The 22,177-nt window shown below is 40.7% G+C and overlaps 1 protein-coding gene across 2 annotated transcripts in view; it reads right to left on the reverse strand.

The window, feature by feature from the left end:
- The window catches only part of Trpc5 (transient receptor potential cation channel subfamily C member 5), a 258,290-nt gene that overhangs the window by 36,933 nt on the left and 199,180 nt on the right, over positions 1-22,177 (reverse strand). For both annotated transcript variants that reach the window (XM_036174433.1, XM_036174432.1), the window contains 3 exons: positions 18,801-19,137; positions 16,435-16,574; positions 10,667-10,989 (listed from right to left, as the gene is read on the reverse strand). In XM_036174433.1, the coding sequence (XP_036030326.1) occupies positions 10,667-10,989; positions 16,435-16,574; positions 18,801-19,137 (800 nt within the window). The remainder of the gene's footprint in view (positions 1-10,666; positions 10,990-16,434; positions 16,575-18,800; positions 19,138-22,177) is intronic.

Below are 22,177 nucleotides of genomic sequence, written 5' to 3' on the forward strand. Positions count from 1 at the left end.
ACACCCTGAAGTGCCGAAGATTGTAAGAGACTGAATATACTCAGATACAGAAAACACTGCACAGCAGAAAACAATGCCATGAACAAGGCAAGTGTGTTGATAGGGTCTGAGTTATTTGCATCTCCTGGATGGACTATGTTAAATTCCTTCACCCACTTCCATATCTGCAACAAATAAAACTTTAGTGGTTAATGTTGATACAGAATTCACCACTGCTTGTTCCATTGGCTCATACAAAGTTTCCCTAAAAGTGTACAACTGGGAATCTGAAATCGACCTTATGCATAAGGTTGTACAAGAGGAGGAAAAGGAGGATAGTGAGGAATGTTTTTCCTTAATGATGGAGCTCGAGAACTCCCTCAGCACAGCACACAAATTGTTTTATTATCCCATAATAAAATCATCCCAGGAATGAATGAACTCATTAACCAAGTTTTAGAGTTCTAATACCAGTAGGACAGCCTTTCCATTTTAAATAGATACGTTTGGAGAGGCCAGTCAGCTCATTTTTTATTGAGCAGCAAACAAACGTATGGAAGGGGCTAGCTCAAGAAAGGGCACAGGCTGAGGATACAAAGTTTCTAGGAGACTTGATTGTAGTGTCTACACTTGATAAGGAAGGAATGGAAAGCAAACCCACACCAGGTGCTTGAGGTAAAAACACCAGCATGTGGAGAGCCATCCACAATTAGATCACACAGCTAGGAGGGTACAGGCAAACAGGGATGGGGGCTGCCGTTCTCCGGACATAGGCTGCAAATCTTAACTTTCTGAGAAGCAAATAACCTTTCAAAGGGAAGGGGTATGGAGGAAATTTACCCGTCTGGACCTAATTCAGACCAGAGAAGAAAAAAAACAAAAACAAACTAGAAGGTGAACTGGAATAGAATGGCTGCTTGGGGGAAAGAAATGACACCCTCTCGTGTTTCACAATTAAATTGGATTTTGCTAGTCCTAAAAGAGGAAAGGATGGTTGAGGCCCTTTGTCGTCATCCTTCTCCATTCTTCAGTTTGTGGGCCCTACTCTTTCTCACTCCACCATGACCCTGACAAGCTTCTCTCTCTCTGGAAAGAATGTGCTTTTCCTCTGTCCCACTTGGTCCAACTTTTGTTTGACTTTCTGGGCTTGGATAAAGCCTCCTCGCCTTTGAATGACTGCTCTACCTACTTTCCTACAAGGTAGGCTTAGCTGTCCCTCTTTTGTGCTTCAAAGTACTCTAGTATTAGCCTGCAGAGGGACACAATAGAGTGGAGAGCCAGGAGAGGGGAGTGACTAAGGTCAAACTTTACATCTCTCTACTTACTGGCCATATAACTTTGCTAAAGTTACAGAACCTTTGTAAATGTTAGTTATCCCTAAAATGCTCACAGATTGCTGACATTTGTTGCACTGATCCTGTGATAGCTAATCTTTCTTTTCTTTTCTCTTCTTTTCTTTTGAAAGAGTGTCTCATTTATCCTTAGCTGGTCTCGAATTTACTATGTAGCCAAGAATCACCTTGACCTTCTCTATCAGCTTCTGTCTCCACCTCTATTGCTAACATTTCATTGCACTCATTCTGAGATTGCTAATCTTTCTTTTCTTTCCTTTGTTTTATTTTGAGACAGTTTGTCTCATTTATCCCAAGCTGGTCTCACATTTACTATGTAGCCAAGAATTACCTTGACCTTTCTCTATCAGCTTCTGTCTCCACCTCTCCCAGGCTGAGATTACAAGTATGGATCACCACACCCAATTAACGTAGTGCTTGGGTAGCAAGCAGTCTATCAATTCAGTGGTATCTTCAGGCCCTCTTGTTAATTTTAAAATTAGATAGAAAATAGTAGGAATCATTATGATATTTTCATACATACACACCATGCTTTATACTTATTTGTGTAGTGATTAATACTGATTATATTGAGAAGCACCTACCAGACTGGTAAGGCACTTGTCTTCTGTGTCTATATTTTCAGATAGGATTAACTAAGCGGCAAAAGGTCTGTCCTGAATGTGGGGAGCACCATCTCAAAGGTTGGAGGCTCAAATAAATAAAAGAGGGAAAAGGAGAATGCCTGTAAGCACAGATATTCCTATTCTCTGCTTCTTTGTCTCTATGGTATGGGCTGCTATGATGTACTGAAATAAGCCCAAAGAAATCTTGCCTCTAGTTGTTTGCCAGATCATTTTCACAGTGATGGAAAACTAATGAGTGTACGGTATGCCAAGCATCTTGCTATGTGTTTTGCACATACTAAAGTAATCTATTGTAACCTTATGAAATACTTACTGTTATTCTTCATTGGCCAGCTAAGAAACTGAATACCAAAGAGACCACATGTGCAGCAAAAAGCAGAGGTAGAATATATAACCATCTTCTTTGACTCAGGCCCCAACATTTAATCACCTTACTCTAGTCCTTTTGAGGCTTTATGGAATGTCCTCATCACAATGTTTAGCATAAGGTAAAAGTGAAAGATGCCATTGACTGGGGTTGGGGTTGTCGCTCATAGGTCACTTGACTAGCATGTGGGAAGCCCTGAGTTCAATACTCAGCAACACACACACACACACACACACACACACACACACACACACACACACACACACACACACACACACACACACACACACACACACACACACACACACACACACAGAGATATGGTAGGTAGTCTAGTTGCTTACTTATGTTCTCCATTACACTAACTTCTTTACTAGAATGAGTCCCTCTTATTTAATATCCTCATTGCCTGGTTCATAGCAGTGACTGAATATACATTTTCACTGAATAAATTTATAAAAGATTACAGAATGGCATAACCAATGCAAGTTCAAATGAGTGACACCATCTACAACAACAGGAGCTGGGACGATGGGAGGAAAGCAGGGGACAAGTGTGGTGGGTATTGTGTTCCCTGAAATATTGTGTGTTCCCTGAAATAAACATATCTGGGGTCAGAGAACAGACAGCCACTAGAACAAAGCCAATGGTGGCTAGAAAATGGGAAGAGTAAGCCATAGCAGAAGTTGGGCGGTGGCCTTTAATCCCAGAACTTGGGAGGCAGAGCTAGCCAGATCTCTGAGTTCAAGGCTACTTTAGAAACAGCTAAACATGGTGACCCACGTCTTTAATTCCAGAAACCCAACCTTTAATCCAGGGAGTTGGGGCAGAAAGAGAAAGGTATATAAGGCATGAGGACCAGGAACTAAGTGAGTAAAAAGCATGTAGTTAGTTAAGCATTTAGTTAGTTGAGCATTCATGCTTTGGAGCAACACAGTTCAGCGGAGAGCCATTGAGATGAGGACTCAGAAGCTTCCAGCCTGAGGAAACAGGATCACCTGAGGAACTAGCAAGGTGAGATAGCTGTGGCTTGTTCTGCTTCTCTGATCTTCCAGCATTCACCCCAATAACTGGCCTCGGGTTTGAATTTATTAATAAGACTCTTTAAGATTCGTAGTACAAACAAGTAAGAACCCTTAAAACATGATCAGAACAAGAGAAGAGCCTTCAGTCAGGACTAAGTTTGTATCTAAGTGAAGAAGGTGGGAAAATACATGCTAAATGGCAGCTGGAGAAATTACCACTGATTAAGTAGGAACAGATGCCAATAAGTGGTCACTTTCTTGTGGAAGGAAGGTGGAACTGGCCTGCTAGGTAATATACCTTTATCCTCTTTAGCACCATATCCACCCATGATCATTCTATCTTTGTGTGATGAAACTTTTTCTTTCTTTCTTTCTGTTGTTTTTTTGAAACAGATCCTCATGATATCACTCAGGATGGCATGGAATGAGTTAGGAAGTGCAGGGTGGTCCTAAACTCACTATCCTCCTGCCAAGCTTTCTACGTTGCTGGGATTAAAGGTATGCACCACCATGCCTGCTCCACAACCAACCTTATGTAACTCCAAAGAACCAGTGAGATTCCCATATCTCTGGACACAAATACAGATTGCAGCCTGTATGTTTGGATTGGTATCATGGCTCTGCCACTCTGGGTTTATGCAACTGGAAGCAGTCTGCTTAATTGCTTTGGACTCTAGTTTCTTCATCCATAAAATGGGTAAAACTGACTACCTCAGGGCTAGCATAGGAACCAAGTGTATTTATTCATGTAGACCTGATTTATAAAAGTACCTCAGAGTCCTTGGTAAATGCTAGCTATTTTTATTACTATTGTTAATCTATCTTAATGTTCCTGTGCTCCTTGTAGCTTTTTGGGTCTTCGTAGGTTATTTTTCATTTGCATCTCTAGTGCTTCATAGTTGTGACCACAATACAACCATCTTTATGTTTTAAAGTTTTTATACTGGCCAGCGAGATGGCTCAGCAAGGAAAGGTGCTTGCCGTCAACCCTGATGACCTGAGTTTGACCCTCAGATCACACATAGTGGAGAGAGAGAAGCCACTCCTGTGAGTTATCCTCTGATTTCCACACCCACACTAAGGTAATGCTCATCTCCCCCCACATGCAAATAATATATAGATAAGAAAGAATAAAATAAATTTTACAAATTTTGGATATAGACACCTTTTATGTACAATCTTCATATGTATCATTTATATAGCTGCCCAATAATCCACTTAGCAAAGACAATTACCAATGCTTTGGGTGAAAATCAATGGCATGCTTTGTAGATTTTCAGGTGACACAGGACTGGAAAGGATAGCTAATATGTTAAAATGAAGAATCAAGATAATAAAGAAAGTTATCCTCCAATCTCTACATCCATGCTGTGGCACACATGCACCCCTGCAAAATGTAATAAAAAAGATTCAGAAGCATTTCATCAGCTTGAAGCAATGGGCTGAAACTAACAGATGGAATATAATAGAGATCCTTGTATAGCTTTGCTCTTAAGCCAAGTGTCCAAGTGCTGGATGAGAGCAAAGGGAAGAATGCCAAGGGGTTTTTTAAAGCAATCAGTAGAGTGGCAGAGCTGGACAGACAACTACCCAAGGGGTAGAAATAGAAGCAAGTGATCTACAGTTCATAATAGGATAGCTTCATGTCCATCCATGTTGCAAATGGCTTCCTTGTAGAACTGGTGACTCTAAATAAGGACACTATACTCACCAATGTTTATTTTCTGGTCATAGTGTATAATATTTACATGAGATGTTACCACTGGGGAACATCAGATAAAAGCTCCACAGATTTCTCTTATTTATTATGGTTGCATACATGTAAATCTGTAACTATCTCCATATTAAAAATGATAGTTATTACCAGTCTACATTGTTTCAATTATTTGATGGACATTTTGAATACCTTTGTGTTCTGGGCCCCTGTATGGTAAGTACAAGCCTGGTTTGTATGGGAGTTTCAGTTTAGTGGAGACAGAGACAGATGACTAAAATACAGAAGGTTACATATTACAGCAGATATGTGTTTATAATGTTGTAGAAATCCACAGCTGAAAGGGGGTAAGAAAAGGCTTTAGGACAGGTGACACTGTTAGACTCTAGAAGGCTGGAGAAGAGTTTGCCAAATTGGCTAGGTGGGTGTGCTGGCTAATCTTGGTTGTCAACTTGACACACCTGGGACAAGGGAACCTCAACTGAAGAATTGCCTCCATCAGATTGGCCTGAGTGTAGTGGCCTGTCACAGCAATACCCCAGTTTCTTGTAGTGGGTAGCCATTCCAGCCTTGGTCTGGAAGTTCCAACCCTCATTGAGGCTTTGGTAATGGTCACACCTACAAGGCGGGGCTGAGGGAGGACGCTGAAGACTCAGGATCGAGAGGAGAGGCTTCTCTTGGTTCCAGGACCCTGGACACTGGAGGTAGACTGAGCAGAGTTCTTCAGAGAACACCGCCAGACTACGCCATCCATTTCCCAGACCCTGCAACCTATCCCTTCATTTGTAAGCTACCCCACAAAATAAACCTCCCTTTTAACTATGTGGAGTGGCCTTAATTTCACCAATACCTGTGGGCTTGTCTGTGAGGACATTTTATTGATTGCTAGTGAATGTAGGAAGTTCTAGCTCACTGTGTGCAGTATCATCCCACATGAGTGTGGAACCAAGCCAGTAAGTAGCATTCCTCTATAGTTTCTGCTTCAGTTCCTGCCTCCAGGTTCCTGCCTTGACTTCCTGTCCTGGCTTCCCACAATGATGAACTATGACTTGAAAGTATAAGATGATATAAATCTTTCCTTCCCCAAGCTGCTTTTGGTCAGCGCCACTTATTACAGCGGCAGAAATCTAACTTGGACGGTGGGGACAGGCCTTCCATGCAGAGGGACAAAACCCATGCAACTGAGACAAGAAACCTTTGTGTATCCAGGGAGCAGAAAATATTGTCCATGAAGGAGAAGAGTCAAAGCATGTGGAGACGTGCTGCAAATTTCTAAGATCCTGTACATTATGGTACAGAGGTTGGATTTACAGAGAATAGCATACACTGGATAGGCATGGAACCAGGGCATGATGAGATGATGCTGGGATTTAGAATGAAATCTTCACATGGTGTGTGCAGGCAGGGAGAATAGTTAAGAGGCTGCTGCTGGAGTTCTTAGGATTTAGGCCTGAGCCTATACAGTATTTCTGTCTCCCTGTCTATTTTCTGTCTCTCTCTCTGTCGCTGTCTCTCTGTCTGTCTCTGTCTGTCTGTCTGTCTGTCTGTCTCTCTCTCTCTCTCTCTCTCTCTCTCTCTCTCTCTCTCTCTCTGTGTGTGTGTGTGTGTGTGTGTGTGTTTTGTAGAAGCTTTAGAAAGTACAACTGACCGGGTGAGTTGACAGACACACTGGATGGTTCATGAAGAATAGTGATAATAGTGTAAGAATGTCAGATGACTGCTAGGATTCTGGCTGGTGTCATTTACTGAGCTGAGGAATTAAAGGGAAAATAAGTTCAAGTGACAACATGGAGATAAGTGATTTAGCTGTGTAAATTCAGTGCCTTGAGTGTCCTGTGGAATAAAGAGCCAGGGGTAGATGAGTGCCTGGACCATTGAAAACAGATGTAGGACTTTCAGGTTAACACCTTTACACTATCACTCTGTAACCTTCACAAATCCTATGTCTGCAGAGTGATGATGCCTGCGATGATACCTTCCCAGCTGCCTCTTCCAAGAGCAGATGAAGGCCCAGAACTCCCAATGTGGAATGTGGAGCTCAAGTCAACAACAGTGTTGCCATGTTGTTGTCAAAAAGTATATCTTGTTCCTCACAAAATACATTTCAAGGAGAAACGAACTTTTACCCCATTTTAAATCACAATAGCAACGGTGTTCTGGAGAATCCAGAAGAGGAAGAGGAAAAGTTGTGTATACAGCAAACTTTTCATGAGGTATCTAAGCAACTTCACATTCCCTTTTGTAAACATCTGTCTTTCTGATGTTCTAACTGAGCGGCATGTATTTTAATAGGTATTATTATCAATGCCAAAGTCAAAGCATTTGGAAGAAAACAAATTTGAAACAGGCTTGTACAGAGGCAAGCGATCCAAAGGTAGAGGGAAGTTAAAATGACATTACTGCTAATTTGGGTCCAACCTGACAATGTGTCTTCATAGCTGATACTTCAAAGATATAATTTCATGTATGGCAGATGCCCATTCTTGTTTATAATCTCTACTAATCAAATGATGGGAGCAACATGCTCATTGGCTACAGGGTATTAATAATGATTATAAACTTTCAGGGAGACATTTCATACACTTCCTTGGCAGAGCTCACATGGATGGGGAATTGGTAAGGACCTGGCCTCCTGGAAGGCACCTTGCTTTCAGTTGTTCCATCCTTTGGGAATGATGATGTCTCTTGGTGCAAATGACACTGCAGAATTGCTCTTTATAATGAAACTAGGTTGATATGAGTCCTGTCTCCAGAGCCATGCTGGAGAAGAAGGCAAAGTTATTAGTGAAGCAGCATCAGCAAGGTGCTAAGTTACTGTTCAGCACTTGGCTTGGCTTAACAACATAGTGCTAACTCTTGAGCAAGCCATTCTGGACCTTTATCCTCTCACTTTTCTCTGACCTATGGGAGGAGAGATGGGTTATTGTCTGGTGGAGGGAAAGAGTGCTGCAGTGTGCAATGGAATGAGCCAACATGCTTCACTCCAACATGTTCACTGGAGAGATCATTTGAAAGATAAGAGGGAGGAAGAATGTTTAGGGACAACATATTTAGGAAGACCTCTTCCTCTTTCTATGATGGAGAGTCACAGTGGAAGACTTTGAAACTTCCCACAGTTAAGAGAACTTTCAAGTTTTTTCCAAACACTTCTGCAACATATCTTACCTCAGACTCTATTTTCATACCTATTGTCAATTCATTGTGGGATTTATATAACTCACTTTAGGAAATACAGCTAGGGGAAATCACATGGGAAGGAAAGAAAGAATTGATTTTTCCTGTGAGTCTATTTGATCAAGTTAAAATACCTTTGCAAAACTGGGGATGATGGTGAAAACCTGTAATTCTAGCACTTGGGAGGTGGAGACAGAAGTCCAACAATTCAAGGTCATTCTCAGCTATAGAGAGAGTTCAAAGTCATCCTGGAATGATATGAAACCTCGTCCCCAAACAACAGCAGTAGCAGTAGCAGCAGCAACAGCAACAGACACCCTTTGTCACTGACCTTTTGTTGTTGTTCTTGAGATAGAGTGTTGCTATGTAATCTAGGCTGGGCTCAAACTTGTAATCTTCCTACCTCATCCTGGGAATGCTGAGATATTAGGCATAAGCTACCACTCTTGATCTAGCCTTAGTTACCACAGAGTTTTCTAGAATGTCAAAGTCTACTGAACTAACTTACAGAGATTAAAAAAAAAAGTAATTCAGTGAAAGGGGCCAGTAAGATGTCTCACTGAGTAAAAGTGCTTGTCACCAAGCCTGATGACCTGAGTTTGAGCCCCAGAACTCACATAGTGGAAGGAGAGAACCAATTATGCAGTGTCATATATGTGATCTCTCTCTGTCACACACACACACACACACACACACACACACACACACACACACACACACAAATACATGTTTAAAGGACCCATAAATTCATCGAACTGTTATTTGGCTATAAAATATTGAAATTCTGACATCTGTAGGAACATAAATTAATGCAAAGGATATTTAATGTTAAGTGAAATAAGCTCCACATAAAGACTGCATCATCTCACCAGTATATGGAATGTGGAAGAATTGATATTGTTGAAGTACCAAATGGAATGGTAGTTATTGAAGGTGGAAAGTAGGAGGGATGGGAGAGGTTGGCCAACAAAAACAATGTTGCAGTTAGTTGGATAGGAGCAAGAAGTTCTGGTGATCTGTTATACAATAGGGAGACTACAGATGAGAATAGCACGTTATAAATTTTAAACTGGCTAGAACAGATTCTGCATGTTTCACCACAAAGGAATGAGAAATACTTGAGTTGATGAGGATGCTAATTATCCAGATTTGATCATTGTACAGTGTGTTCATATATCACAACTTCACTTTACACCTCCAATATTTGTATAATTTTTATATGTGAATTATTTTTTAAAAGCAAAAAATTTTAATAGATGAATTCTTAGTTTAATGACTGAGAATCATGAACAACCTTTGGGTCTCCATAATGGATCTTGAGACAGGCAAAGTGAAGAACACTGATGCCCAATGCAGCTTCTAACTTAAGAAAATTGCATGAATTAGTTATTCTTCCTCCCTCCCTCCCTCCCTCCCTTCCTTCCTTCCTTCTTTCCTTCCTTCCTTCCTTCTGCCCTTTCTCCCCCCTTTTTGCTTTTGCTCTTTTTAGACATGGTTTCACTGTGTAGCCAAGACTATTATTCTCAAGCTCATGAACCTCCTGCCTCAGCTGCTTCTTTTTTTCTCTCTTCTCTATTTCCACTATCATTCTAAAGCCATTTAGGGAGCAAAAAATTTCCAAAGAAGGTTTTCACAGTAGGAAGGAAAGGCACAGACATTACCAGAGGCTGTGAAACTCTGCCCAAAGAGAGATAAGCTGCTTTCTACACCCAAAATTGGAGCAGAGACATTTCCAATCAATCCCCACCTCAATCCCAAAATTGGTCTAGTAGGCTAGCTGACTGTAATCTTGCCTCAAGCCTATCTACTCTGTCCTTGTGTACTTAGATATTAAGACACCTTTCTCAGGCTGGAGACATGGCTCAGAGGTTAAGAGCATTGACCAGCATCTGCATGATGGCTCAACAGTTTGTAACTCCAATTCTAGGGGACTTGACACCCTCATACAGATGTGCATGCAGGCAAAACACCACTGCACATAAAAATAAATAAATTTTTTTAAATGCTTTAAAGTAAATAAAGAAATCTTTAAGAAAAAAAGACACCTTTGTCTCCTTTGCTTTGAGCTTGACTTACAGTAGTCAAGTTAATTTTGTGGTCATGAGTTCCTAGGAATAGTCACAGGCCTTACTTCCTTTGTGGCTGCTACTCTTTTGAATTCTACAAAAAGTATGGAGAACTACCTTTTTTCACAGAGTGACTGCAAAGCTCTCTCTGTTTCTGTGTCCCTGGTAAATCTTTTTCTCTTCTAATGCTACTTTCCTAGTACTCTATGCTGAAGGAAGAACTTTCTTCTACCCCAGGCCCTTTGAGTGGATCTGCAGAGACCTTTGCTATCCCATCAAGAGATACTGATGACGCTGTGCATGGAAAATAGAACAAAAAGGAAGGCAAAGAGAAGGCAAAAGAAAGGGAACTGTGAGTCTTACGTGGAGAAGGCATTGTTCTGTTTTTCACACCGGATCCCCTTGCAGTTGTTAGGTTCATCAATAGCTCTGGTCTCATAGTAAAAATAAAGCTGGTTCAGTCCATTGGCAAAAGCCAGCAGTACTAGGCAGTAGATAAAGAGGAATTTGAGGATATCAAGTAGCATGCGTCCCAAAGAGATCTGCAGAGGCCCTAAGTGGGAGTTGGCTGTGAACAAGGATATGAGACGCAAGGAACTTAAAATGTTGGATATTGCGAAGAGTGCCTCTGCAATCAGAGTCGGGTGCCACATTTCCCATTCCTCCCTTGGACGAGAACCATTATACTGAAAAAGAAAAACAAAACAACAGAAGTGTACAATATGAGAAGTACAGTGAGCATTTCCAAATTTTCCCCTTTGTACCCTTCCACACACAAATTATGCACCCGACACTCAGCTTACATAAAATTCCCTGCACATGGCACTATTTGTTTGTCTTTTTGCCCCATTCAATCAGTACACAGTGCTAATAACTGTCTCCCGCCCACTCTTATCCAAATATATAGCAAGCATATATACATAGCAGAAGGATTTTCAGAGCCATCATCTGCAGCAGCCACCTGGGGTTCATCAACAGACATTTCTAACTGTGAGTTTACCAGATTGTTGCTGAGTGTCGCTGAAAAGGAGCCATTGGGGTGCTCAAGCTAGTAGGGACCAATTATTCCACTTCTTGATGAGATTTCAATTCCGATCTATGATCCCCCTGCATTGGCTTGAAACACATGGTCAATTTGTAGTTACTGAAGGACCTCCTCAGTGTTCATTCTCCAGGCTCTGCCGCCTACAGTTTAGGGCTGATAGAGAGTCCTTAGGGAGCCTTTCTTCAGAGCTTTCTGCTGCATTTTTAGCAGTTTGTAATATATTCTACACCATTGCAAATGGCATGTCAACCTTCCAGGTAGCAAATTTAGTACTTCTCCACACAGCAGCATATGGCTGTATTTTACTGTTTCTCTAACAACCTTACAAGTTAGAAAGGCCTTCCAGTGCAAATGAAGAACCAGGAAGTTGAAGGAGAGGGAATAGCCAGTATTTATAGGGTTGGTTGCCCATTTCCAGCCTCTTTAAGGCCTCTATCTTCTGGAATGTGAGGAATAGCCTCATAGGAAAGTGTGAGATGGAGTGGTCTGGACTCCAGTTTGGAAACTTTCACTTAAAACTGCCTGTAACTTTTACATTCACAATAAAAGAAGGATAATGCCATTCCTACTTGCTGTATTGTTTGTGATTCTGTATTTAAGTGCAATAGTCTCTGCACTCCATAAGGGAGGATGGTATGGAAATATAAGGGCCTAATTGTTAACCTTCCCAAGATCAGAAGTAGGTTTTGCCTGGAATTCAATTTGAAGCACCATTACGTTATACTCTCATTTAAATATCTCAAATTTCTGAGGACTAAATGTAGATGACTTTCCAGAAAGTGTGTTGGGGTCCAAATTATCTTGCAAGCATTTCTCAAGTGTGCTTCACTTCCAACAACCAATGAAACTGATGGTGTTAAAATCACTTATGTGTGGCCAATATTCTTCTTTGTCAGAGGAATCAGAGAGACTGTGCCACATGTGTGCTTCTATTTCGCATAGACGTTTTGGTGGCTGATCAATTTTGTGTAATCTTAGTCAAATTTTCCACATTTCCCACATTTTCCTTCAAAGAAAAAAAGTAAACAAAAAACAGTTGTTGCACATGCTGGTCTCACAAATGGAGGAACTGAAATCACACAGCAAGTTTGGTGGTAGAGTCAGAACTTTAGATCTCTTGCCATTAAGTCTAGCACAGTTTCTGTGAAATGTCACTCACAACACAGATGTTACAGAGGTTGTTACACACTCTGAGATCTATGTGAGAGATGGAGATTCTTTGCTGACAACCAAACAGAACCTATGTTTTAAAATGAGAAACAATCAGATGGCATATGTACAGTCTAATTTATTTCACTTTTATTCTGTCCCTTTACCATAGGAAAGCTTACCCACAGGATGGTGAATCTGGATACGCAGAATACTCAGAAGTGTGAAAGAAAATTCTCCTGGGACATCTCTAGTTTGTGTTTTATACCTAGCAGGTGGGTGACGGGAAATTAGCTCAGAGTTCATCTAACATAGATGTCAACAGCATTTTTCTGTCAAGTGTCAGATAGTGCATAGTTTTGTCTTTGTCAGCTGTGGGTCTCTGTCACAACTTCTTAACATTCACTTCCTTTGTAGCATTAAAGTGGTCAAAGACAGTACATAGACAAATGTGTGTGACAGTAAGCCAGGTTTTGTCCATAGACCATAGCTTAATAATCTATGATCCAATATTGTTAATTTTAAACTCTATTTTTTAGACCCTTGGGGTTTAATGGAGTCATCTAACAGCCATTGTGGGAGCCAAAGAAGACTAGATGATACATTCCTTACACCAAACTTAGCCCTTGGGGATATTTTATATACTGCAGTTCTGGGTCTCTGCTTGATGATATGTTTCCATGGAATACAAAGCTTGAAAACCACTAATGAAGTTTAATTTGCTTATTTATCAGAGGCAGTACTGAGGCTCTGAAAGGAAGAGGTATTGGCTGGTGGTGATCTAGCTCACAAGTGTGAGTAAGGATCCAATCCATGTGTCCAGAAGCTAGATTACTGATACTGGAAAGTAAATGACTTTTTAAAAATATTCTTTGAAATAGATTGTAGTTTGAAACTTGGCCTCACTTTTTAAAAGAGGTGTGGATTGTATTCTGTTAACCTCAAAGCAAAACCTGAAGAGGACTAGTCTAACATGGGGATTGATGATGTATGAACATGAAGAGGACTAGTCTAACATGGGGACTTGATGATGGTATGAACATGAAGAGGTAATTGTATCTATAGTAAAGTAAATGTTCAAGAAATGCCCACAGCTCAGTAAAGTCCAGAATCAGTCTGTGTATGGATCAGGCTGTAGGAGGGATAGACCCAAGTGATATGCTAGAAGATGAAATGCTGACTATTCTCCATTTGAAGGCTTGTCTGTGGACACTGAGGGTCAATCATAAGTATAGTTGTTCTTTTGGGTTACTTTGGTGAATGTCTTTTCGTTCTTGTTGCTTTAAAACCTGTGGGGTGAAGTATGTATTGTTAATGAAGTTTTTACTCTAATAAATAAATAAAGATCTGGATCTGGGGAAATGGTTTAGTGGGTAAAGCGCTTACTGTGAAAGCAAGAGAACCAGAGTTTAGATCCCTAGCACCTATGTAAAAGTCAAGTGCAGTGGTACAATCCCACTGCTTGGGAGGAAGGTGGAAATAGGTAGAACCCAGGGGCTTGTTGGCCAGTCAGCTAATTGAAATGGTGAGTTCCAGGTTCAGTGAGACACCCTGTCTCAAAAAATTAAGGTGGAGAGCCATTGAGGAAGACATTCAACAGCACCCTCACATTTGCCTGCTTCTACCTCCCAAGTGCTGGGATTAAAGGCATGCACCACTGCTACTGGGCTTGACTTCAGTCTTAATGGTTGTCTCATTCTGTTCTGGGAATGTCTAACTGGTTGCATTTTTGTGGATGAGAGGACCATACTCTTCCCACTTACAAGTTCTCATTGAAAACATGCAAATTCTGGGGGCTGGAGAGATGGATCAGTGGTTAAGACTATTTGCTGCTCTTGTAGAGGACTTGCATTCAATTCCCAACACCCACATTGTGACTCATAACTAACTGCCTGTAACTCCAAGTTTAGGGAATGGGATCACTTCTTCTGGCCTTTATGGTCACTAAGCATATGCAAAAAAACCACCCTCAAACACATAAATATGTTTTAGAAATCCAAATTCTGGCCAAGCATGGTCACAACTTTAATCCCAGCACTCGGGAGGCAGAGGCAGATCACTGATTCAAGGCTGGCTGGGTCTATGAAGCGAGTTCTGGGATAGCTAGGACTGTTACACAGAAAAAAAAAAACCTGTCTCAAAAAATACAAATTCTGCATGTGACATGTCTTATTTATGTTTCATTAGAGTGGTAAGACACAGAATTTATGATATTAGCAAAGTGGGTTTATTATACTTTGTGATGGAGAAGTATTTAGCTCTTTGGAAACCTCACCAGTGGAATTGGGAAGATCATGTGATTAACTGATGTTAAGCATCTGTAGACACATTTTAATACCACCAGATAGAAATACTTGTTTTTCATCATGTATTCTAAGCTTTCCTGGCTAAACAAAACCCAGCAATTTCAAGACTGATAAGTTACCATTTCTCTACTTATAAAGGAGATTTAAAAAAGATAATATTTTTCTTAATTTTAGACATGCATACAATGCATTTTTAAGGAAAACTGTGTTAGTTAGCTAGCAGAGTACCCAAGTGCCATGGAGTTAACCCAGGCAGTTTAACCAGAGTCAGACATTTTCTTCACCAGGCTTTTCTTCTAAGAAAGTTGTAAGTTTGTGTTAAATGATCACCACACACATAAGGCATACTCTTGGGCTCCTTTCAAAAATGTTTCATGAATGCATTCAATATTCATGCTCTATATAACTCTCAAGGTCTTGCAATTTATGCAATATGCATATTAGGGATATAAAAATAAACTAAGTTGCTGGAGACTTGGGGGACAGCCATATTCCCATTCTAAAAGTCCTCAAAGTGAAATTTAGTACCAAAAGCATGACTGACTAGACATCTTGGGAAATGAATTGTCAGCCTTGCAGGGGGAAAAACTCAACTCTGGGTAGAAGGAGCACAGTCATATATTCTATTATTAAGTACCAGACCTGAACTCAGACCTGTGATTACCCCCAAACACAGGGGTCTGTGAAGAGGTACCTGGAACTTTCCTTCACACTTGTCTCATTTGGCCTGGGGAAGGTCATCTTACATGGGTTGTATATTTGTAGAAGAGTGAACCAGACTCTACCCACTTACAGATCTCATTAAAACATTGGAAATTGCGCACATTTTAAAATGATTTCCAGGATAATTTAAGGTGCTTGCACATTGGGAAAAGGATCAAAGTGATGGGGGTATGCACAGTGTATACATTTTCTGAATTAATGGAGAGACATAGGTTGAGTGATACTGAAAACTTTGGGTTTTAACTGATTGAATGGTCATCCTGACAGAAGAAGTAACGAAGGAAGCAGAGGCTACTATAGCCCTACTTGCCACCCAGCGCCTGGAGTTCTGCTGCTTGTCATAGGAAGAACAATGAGGGAAGTGCTGACGTTTGGCTTTGCGAAACAATGACTCAGAAGGTAGTGGAGCACTGATGCTACCTATACCAGAAGAACTACTACAGAGAGGAAACAGTTTTGTTCTAGAGACAGGGAGGAGGGGTTACCAATGGATATGGCATGGGAAACTATTAATCAAATATACAAGAACTGATTTTACTGAAGTGATAATTCTTTGGAGGTAATGAATTTAGCGAATTTCCTGTCGCTACTCTGTATTCCCTCAGAGCACCATTTTCTTCAAAAGAACATTATTGATGTTTAAGTACTGAAGGGTGAAGACACCTCTACCATGTAGGTCTGAGAAGCTTAGGGATTCATCTGAAAAAATGTTCTGTTCTCCACTGGCTTTGCTTAAGTAGACACTACTTATAGACTATTGAAAGGATCTCTGTAGGTAGTATTTTCTAACGTCGATGGAACACTCATTCATTTTTCCCATAAACTTTTCCTGCTCCCAGTTCAAAACTTTATTGGCATAACCCATCCAAAATAATTGAGGAAGAAAAATGCTACACATCCCATTTTACCTTGACATAGGCCACAATCTTCAAGGAAATAGTTGCCAGGTAGAGGGAGTTCATTGCGAAATCCATTAAGTTCCACCAATCATGGATGTATTCGGTGAATCCACCATCCCACATTTCCTTTATCTCCCCCCAAATGAAACCTGAAAAATGGAGGCAGTAAATTTGTTACTATATCAAGGCAGCATTGAACATTACAACAGGAGTTCCCCAAATGAATAAAGAGAAGATTCATGAAGGAACTTGGCTAAACGAGCAAGACTCTAGGAGATGGAGGTCACTTACCTCTCTTTTCTCGGCTACCTGACCACCCAATTTTTAATTTGTCAAACCTAGTATGCTTTTAATTTTTATTCTGCTTTTCAAAATTTACGTACAAAGTATTAGGGTTCATTGTGGCATTTTGAAACATAAAGCACAACTTGCTTTTGTTGTTCCTAACCCCTCTTCTCACCCACCTCTCTTTTTCCCTCCTTTACCCTTCTACTCCTGGTAGCCTCCTTTCTGCTTTCATGTCACATGTTCTATTTCCTCTTTCTCAATACCCCCCCCTCGGTCTTCTTTCTATTTTTATTACCTACATCCACACTCATATTTATCTGAGCATTAAAAGTAAGGATCTGCGCCGGGCGGGGGTGGCGCACGCCTTTAATCCCAGCACTCGGGAGGCAGAGGCACGTGGATCTCTGTGAGTTCCAGGCCAGCCTGGGCTACAGAGCGAGATCCAGGACAGGCACCAAAACTCACAGAGAAACCCTGTCTTGAACCCCCCCCCCCCAAATAAAAAGTAAGGATCTGTATATAAGAGAATATGAGGTACTTATCTTTCTTACTCTAGGTAGCCTCATTCAATATAATATTTTATGGATCCACCCATTTTCTGTATGTTTTACAGTTTTATTATTCTTCACAATTGAATAAACTTCCATTGTGTGTATGTACCCTGTTTTCATTATCTGTTCATTGGTTGACGGGCATCTAAACTGCTTCCATTGTTATTGTCAATAGTGCAGTAATAAACACAGAGGCACAAGTGTCTCTATGGTGGGATAGTGGGCCCTTTGGGTACCTGAGCCAGGAATAGTATAGTTTTATAAGAAACTACCACACTGACTTCCACATTGCCTGCTTAATTTTCTCACCAGCAGCCAATAGGCTTCTTCTTTCCCCACACCCTTGCCACTACATGGCATCATGTACTTTCTTGATGATAGCCATTATGACTAGCATGAGAGAAAATCTCAAAGTAGTTTTAATTTTCATTTCCCTGATGGCTGAGGATGATGAATACTTCTTAAAATACTTCTTGTCCACTTTGTCCTCTTTCTTAATTGGATGCTATTGCAATTTTGTCTTAAATTTTGTTTTAGCTACTGAAATTTTAGGCACTGTATTCTGCATTTTTTCCCATTTTAGAGTGTAATAAATTGACTTCATCAGTATTATTCTGTGGCCCTTATTTTCCATGGGGTGCTAAGGAGAAAAGTTCTCCATGGGGTTTGAGGTGAGTAAACTGAGCAAGGAGCAAATTACTAGATGTAAGTAGGCATTGTGGCCCAAAATAAATTAGGATACTATTTTCTCTATTTTCCTCTTATTATATTGGGCTTTTGTGGAATTTTGCCTGGTGACAGAGATGTTTTAGTTAAAGTATGTGGCTTTGGTCAAGGCCAGCCCTTCCCAGACTTTACATGTGAACTGCTTAGGGAATGCTGTTAATTTCTAGTTCTAGGGTAGCACTTGAGATGTCTCTGAGAAAATCCCAAGTAATGCTCATAATACTAGCTTGGGGTTCATCATTTGAGTAACTCTTAGAAGATGGCATGTATTGGAGAATCTAGTGACATCTCATTATGCCTAGAGACCACAGGTAGATCAACTTTACCATAGCCAGTGTGAATTTCCCAGGTTTTTCTGCTGACTGTGGGATCAGTAGCCAAACAGAATATGGAACCTGGACAGGTGCTAGGATTATATGAAGTAGACACAAACACAAGAAATTAGCAGAATCCATGTACCTCCTGGTTATGGGAAAGGGTGCTTTAAAGGCAATGCTCAGTGCTTGCCCTGTCTAGTTTACCAGAAGTTTATGTGGACTGACACAAAGCTTTCTCCCCTAAACTAACAACCATTTTCTGTTTCCATCCCAGAACTTTTTATGTGAGCAGATGCAAACCTTGAGAGCATGCCTGGTTTACAGTGGCCCACGCATAACTGAGGGATCCAAACCTAGGATGGAAGGAACCACATTTCTTATAATATTATTATCAACAAAGGCCTACTGGAGACTCTAAGTACATGTCCCAGTATTTTTTTAAAGGAGGACTAGAAGATAGCCTAAGTCATTATTGCTGTTCTGTTTTACACACCTAGAACCCAAGGCAGTATCATCCATTCCACAACAGTTGGGGGAGGTCCTTGTACATGGAGGTCTGTCCTGACAATATGCTGAGAAGCCAGGAGAAGCATGAAGAGGAAGGTCAGATAGGAAGCTGTATGGCAGATGAACTTGATAAAGGGCTTCTTGATGAACAGCCCGAGGTTGCTTCTGGGTGAGATCAGATAGGCTATAGACAGCATAGGAAACAGGAAGCCAATGGTCATGCAGGTCAGAAGCTTGACTACCCAGTGTTTTCTCCGCCATCCAGGGAAGCCATCATACCACAAGGTGGCAAGCAATTGTTGGCAGTTTGGCTGAGCGACAAACTGGGAAAAGAAAAGAACACGTTAGGCACCTAAGATGTTCAGGAAAAAGTCAATGTTCATAATACTTCTATTCACAGTCTTCTCCAGCAAGAGACTATATAACTAATCAACACAGGAGGCTGAGAATCATTAAAAGCACATTGAAAAAAAATCTAAGTTCCCAGGTATATTCCTGATGGACAGGCTCCTTAAGTTATGGAGGGATAAAGCCTGGACACCAGCTTTCTAAATTTTCCTGAGAATATACATGCCTCTCAGCTGAGAATCAGAGGATTTTCATTTCAGACTGATTTGCTTCTACTCAGTCCCTTCGCCTACATGCGGTCACTATCAAGTGTACAGTTGGTTTGGGGAAACACAAACTGCCAGAGAATAAACCATGCCTGTGGCTACGGTTTAAAATGGAAATTAGTCCTCCTTTTGATTTTGCCTTTTTCCCATTTTGTTTTGAGTATCACTTGGCTGGTTTGCAGTAAATCATGTTGCTACTTTGCTATCTATTTAATACCCTTTCTAGCCTAGACAAACAACACAGGAAAATATTTGGGGGCCAACACTGTAATATTGTGTACTAACCCAGCTGGGATTTGACTTAAGGCAATTTACAAAGTGTCAGTGATTAATAATTAAGGAATAATCAGCAATGCAAGTCACCCTCCAGCTGCTACTTCCTGGTAAGTGACTCAATGGGGAGCTCAGCTGTCAACCATGATTTGAAATACTGCCTACATTTGACTACTCAAGCTTCCCGTGGGACAGATTAACATAGCTACACCATGTAGCATACTAGTTAGAAAGGACAGAAACCCATTCCATCATTTACCCAACACCTAAGGCAAACTGTCCCAACTTTACTATTACATTTACAACGACCAGAAATTCTCAATTGAATCATTCTTCTCCTTGAGCACATGGGTAGACCATTTCTCAGCGTCCCTGGCTATGTGACTAAGTTCTCATTAATGGAATGGGAGTGGAAATGATGTGCAAAAGTTGAAGAATTGTCCTCCAGAAGTTTTTCACGTGTTCCTCTGTGGCTTTACTCCATTTGGGGGTCTTTTGTGAGCCGTGGCCCTCAATATCCATAAGGAAGAGAACTATCCTGCTGACCAAGAATACTTATATTGGAACATTACATGTATGAGAAAATGCTATTGTGTTTAAGCCACCATATGTTTCAGGTTTAAAGTATATGAAAACTATGAAAGTATGAAAAATAATCTCTATGACAGAAGAGATGGCTCAGTTAAACACTTGTTCAGAGGACTTGTTACTCTTGTGGAGGACCTGGGTTCAGTTCCAAGCATTGACAGGGCAGCTCACAACCATTTGTAACACTCCAGTTCCAGGGGATCCAATGTCCTCTTCTCACCTCTTTGGGCATCAGGCACACATACATACACAAAGGCAAACATTCACACACACAAAATGTACCAAATGCTTTCTAATTTCCTAAATATTTTTATCCTCTGATCTCATTTCACCCAAATAAGTTCATAATTTCTATTATGTACTCAGAACTCCTTTCCACAAATTCATATATGAAATCATATAGATCACTTTTACTTTTCTAGGCATCATAGACTATGCCAAAGGAGTCCAAGAAGATAGAAGAAAGCTGAAGGGTAAAGCTAGAGCTTCAGATGCAATGGAAAAAAACCCACTGAGGGTTTTTAGTCTAGTGAGGAACACAGATGCATGAAAAGAGTGGGATGCCTTTTTACAGTTTATTAGTCTTCTCCTTAGAAAGGTACCTCATCATAGCAGATCAAATCACCGCAGACTCCTTTGTCATCTTGCTTTTTGCTAGCTCTGGTGTTGGCCTTTACAAGCACCTCACCCATGACCTTTTTCAATATGATCTTGTGTTCCTTTCAGTTTTTTCTTCTTAAATAGACCATGTCTTACAAGTCTGCATTTGGGCACATTCTACTTGCACAATTAAAGGAATCAATCATGCCAAAGCCAGTTGTCTTGCCACCACCATAATGGATTCTGAATCTAAATGCAACAATGGCATCTGCTATGGCCTTACGTATTTTGTTTAACTAGTCAAATTTCTGTCTTCAGTGCTGTTGCTTTCTCAGAGTGAAGGGCATAGATGACCATTTGTTTCTTCTGAGGTAGATGGTTGGTCATGAATTTCCTGGTCTTGACAATTATGGTGTCATTCATGATGGTGGCTATCCTCAAGTAGCCAAGGACTTTCTGATGGACAACAATATAAATGTGTAAGGAAGGACCCTGCCCCCAAGATAATTTTACAACTGTGTAGTACAGGTATGAACAAGGCATTAATGGGAACACAAATGAGCTTCCTGGGTGAGGAAATACCTGAGTGGAGTATTAAAGGATGTGTAGATGATGGATAGATGCAGGAGAAGAGAGGGGATGGGAGTAAAGAACACAAGCAAAGAGGATGATAAAACTAAAGGCATAGATAAGGTGAAGAAGAGCATGGTTCATCTTGGGGGCAGTCTTGGTGTGGCTGCAGCTTGTACTGTGAGGCTGTAAATGACAAGAGATGAGAATAGAGGTAGGGAGGGGTTAAAAGCCTATCAATTTATCTAACTTGAGACATCACAAAATAATCCAGACTAGTATTAAGGGCAATGGAGAAACATAGCATTATAAATATGTGTATGTACTCACAGGCATGCATGTTTGTATGTTTCTATAGCAGTTTGTTGAACAGAATACTGGTATTGTATTCATTTTACAGATGATGTCAATGACACCAAGGTACATTTGCTGGTAGAGGGTCGAACCAGAGCTGATACCCTAGTCTGGCTGACTTTATGGGCCAAGCTCACAAACACTGTGTTTTCTGACAATCATTGGGTCTGAGAAACAGAAAACTGGATTTCTTCACATCTTGCTTGTAGACCTTGCCACACTGATTGAAATGCCCGTACCACTTACTGCTGTGGGAGAAGCACTAAAGTTTTACTCACATATTTAGGAAGTGGAGTATATGAAGCTATGTAAATACTGTTAACAGTTTCCAGTTAGCATATTGTATTAGCCAGTTAAGGGACCA

The sequence above is a fragment of the Onychomys torridus genome, chromosome X (assembly GCF_903995425.1).
Source record: "Onychomys torridus chromosome X, mOncTor1.1, whole genome shotgun sequence".
Taxonomy (NCBI): domain Eukaryota; kingdom Metazoa; phylum Chordata; class Mammalia; order Rodentia; family Cricetidae; genus Onychomys; species Onychomys torridus.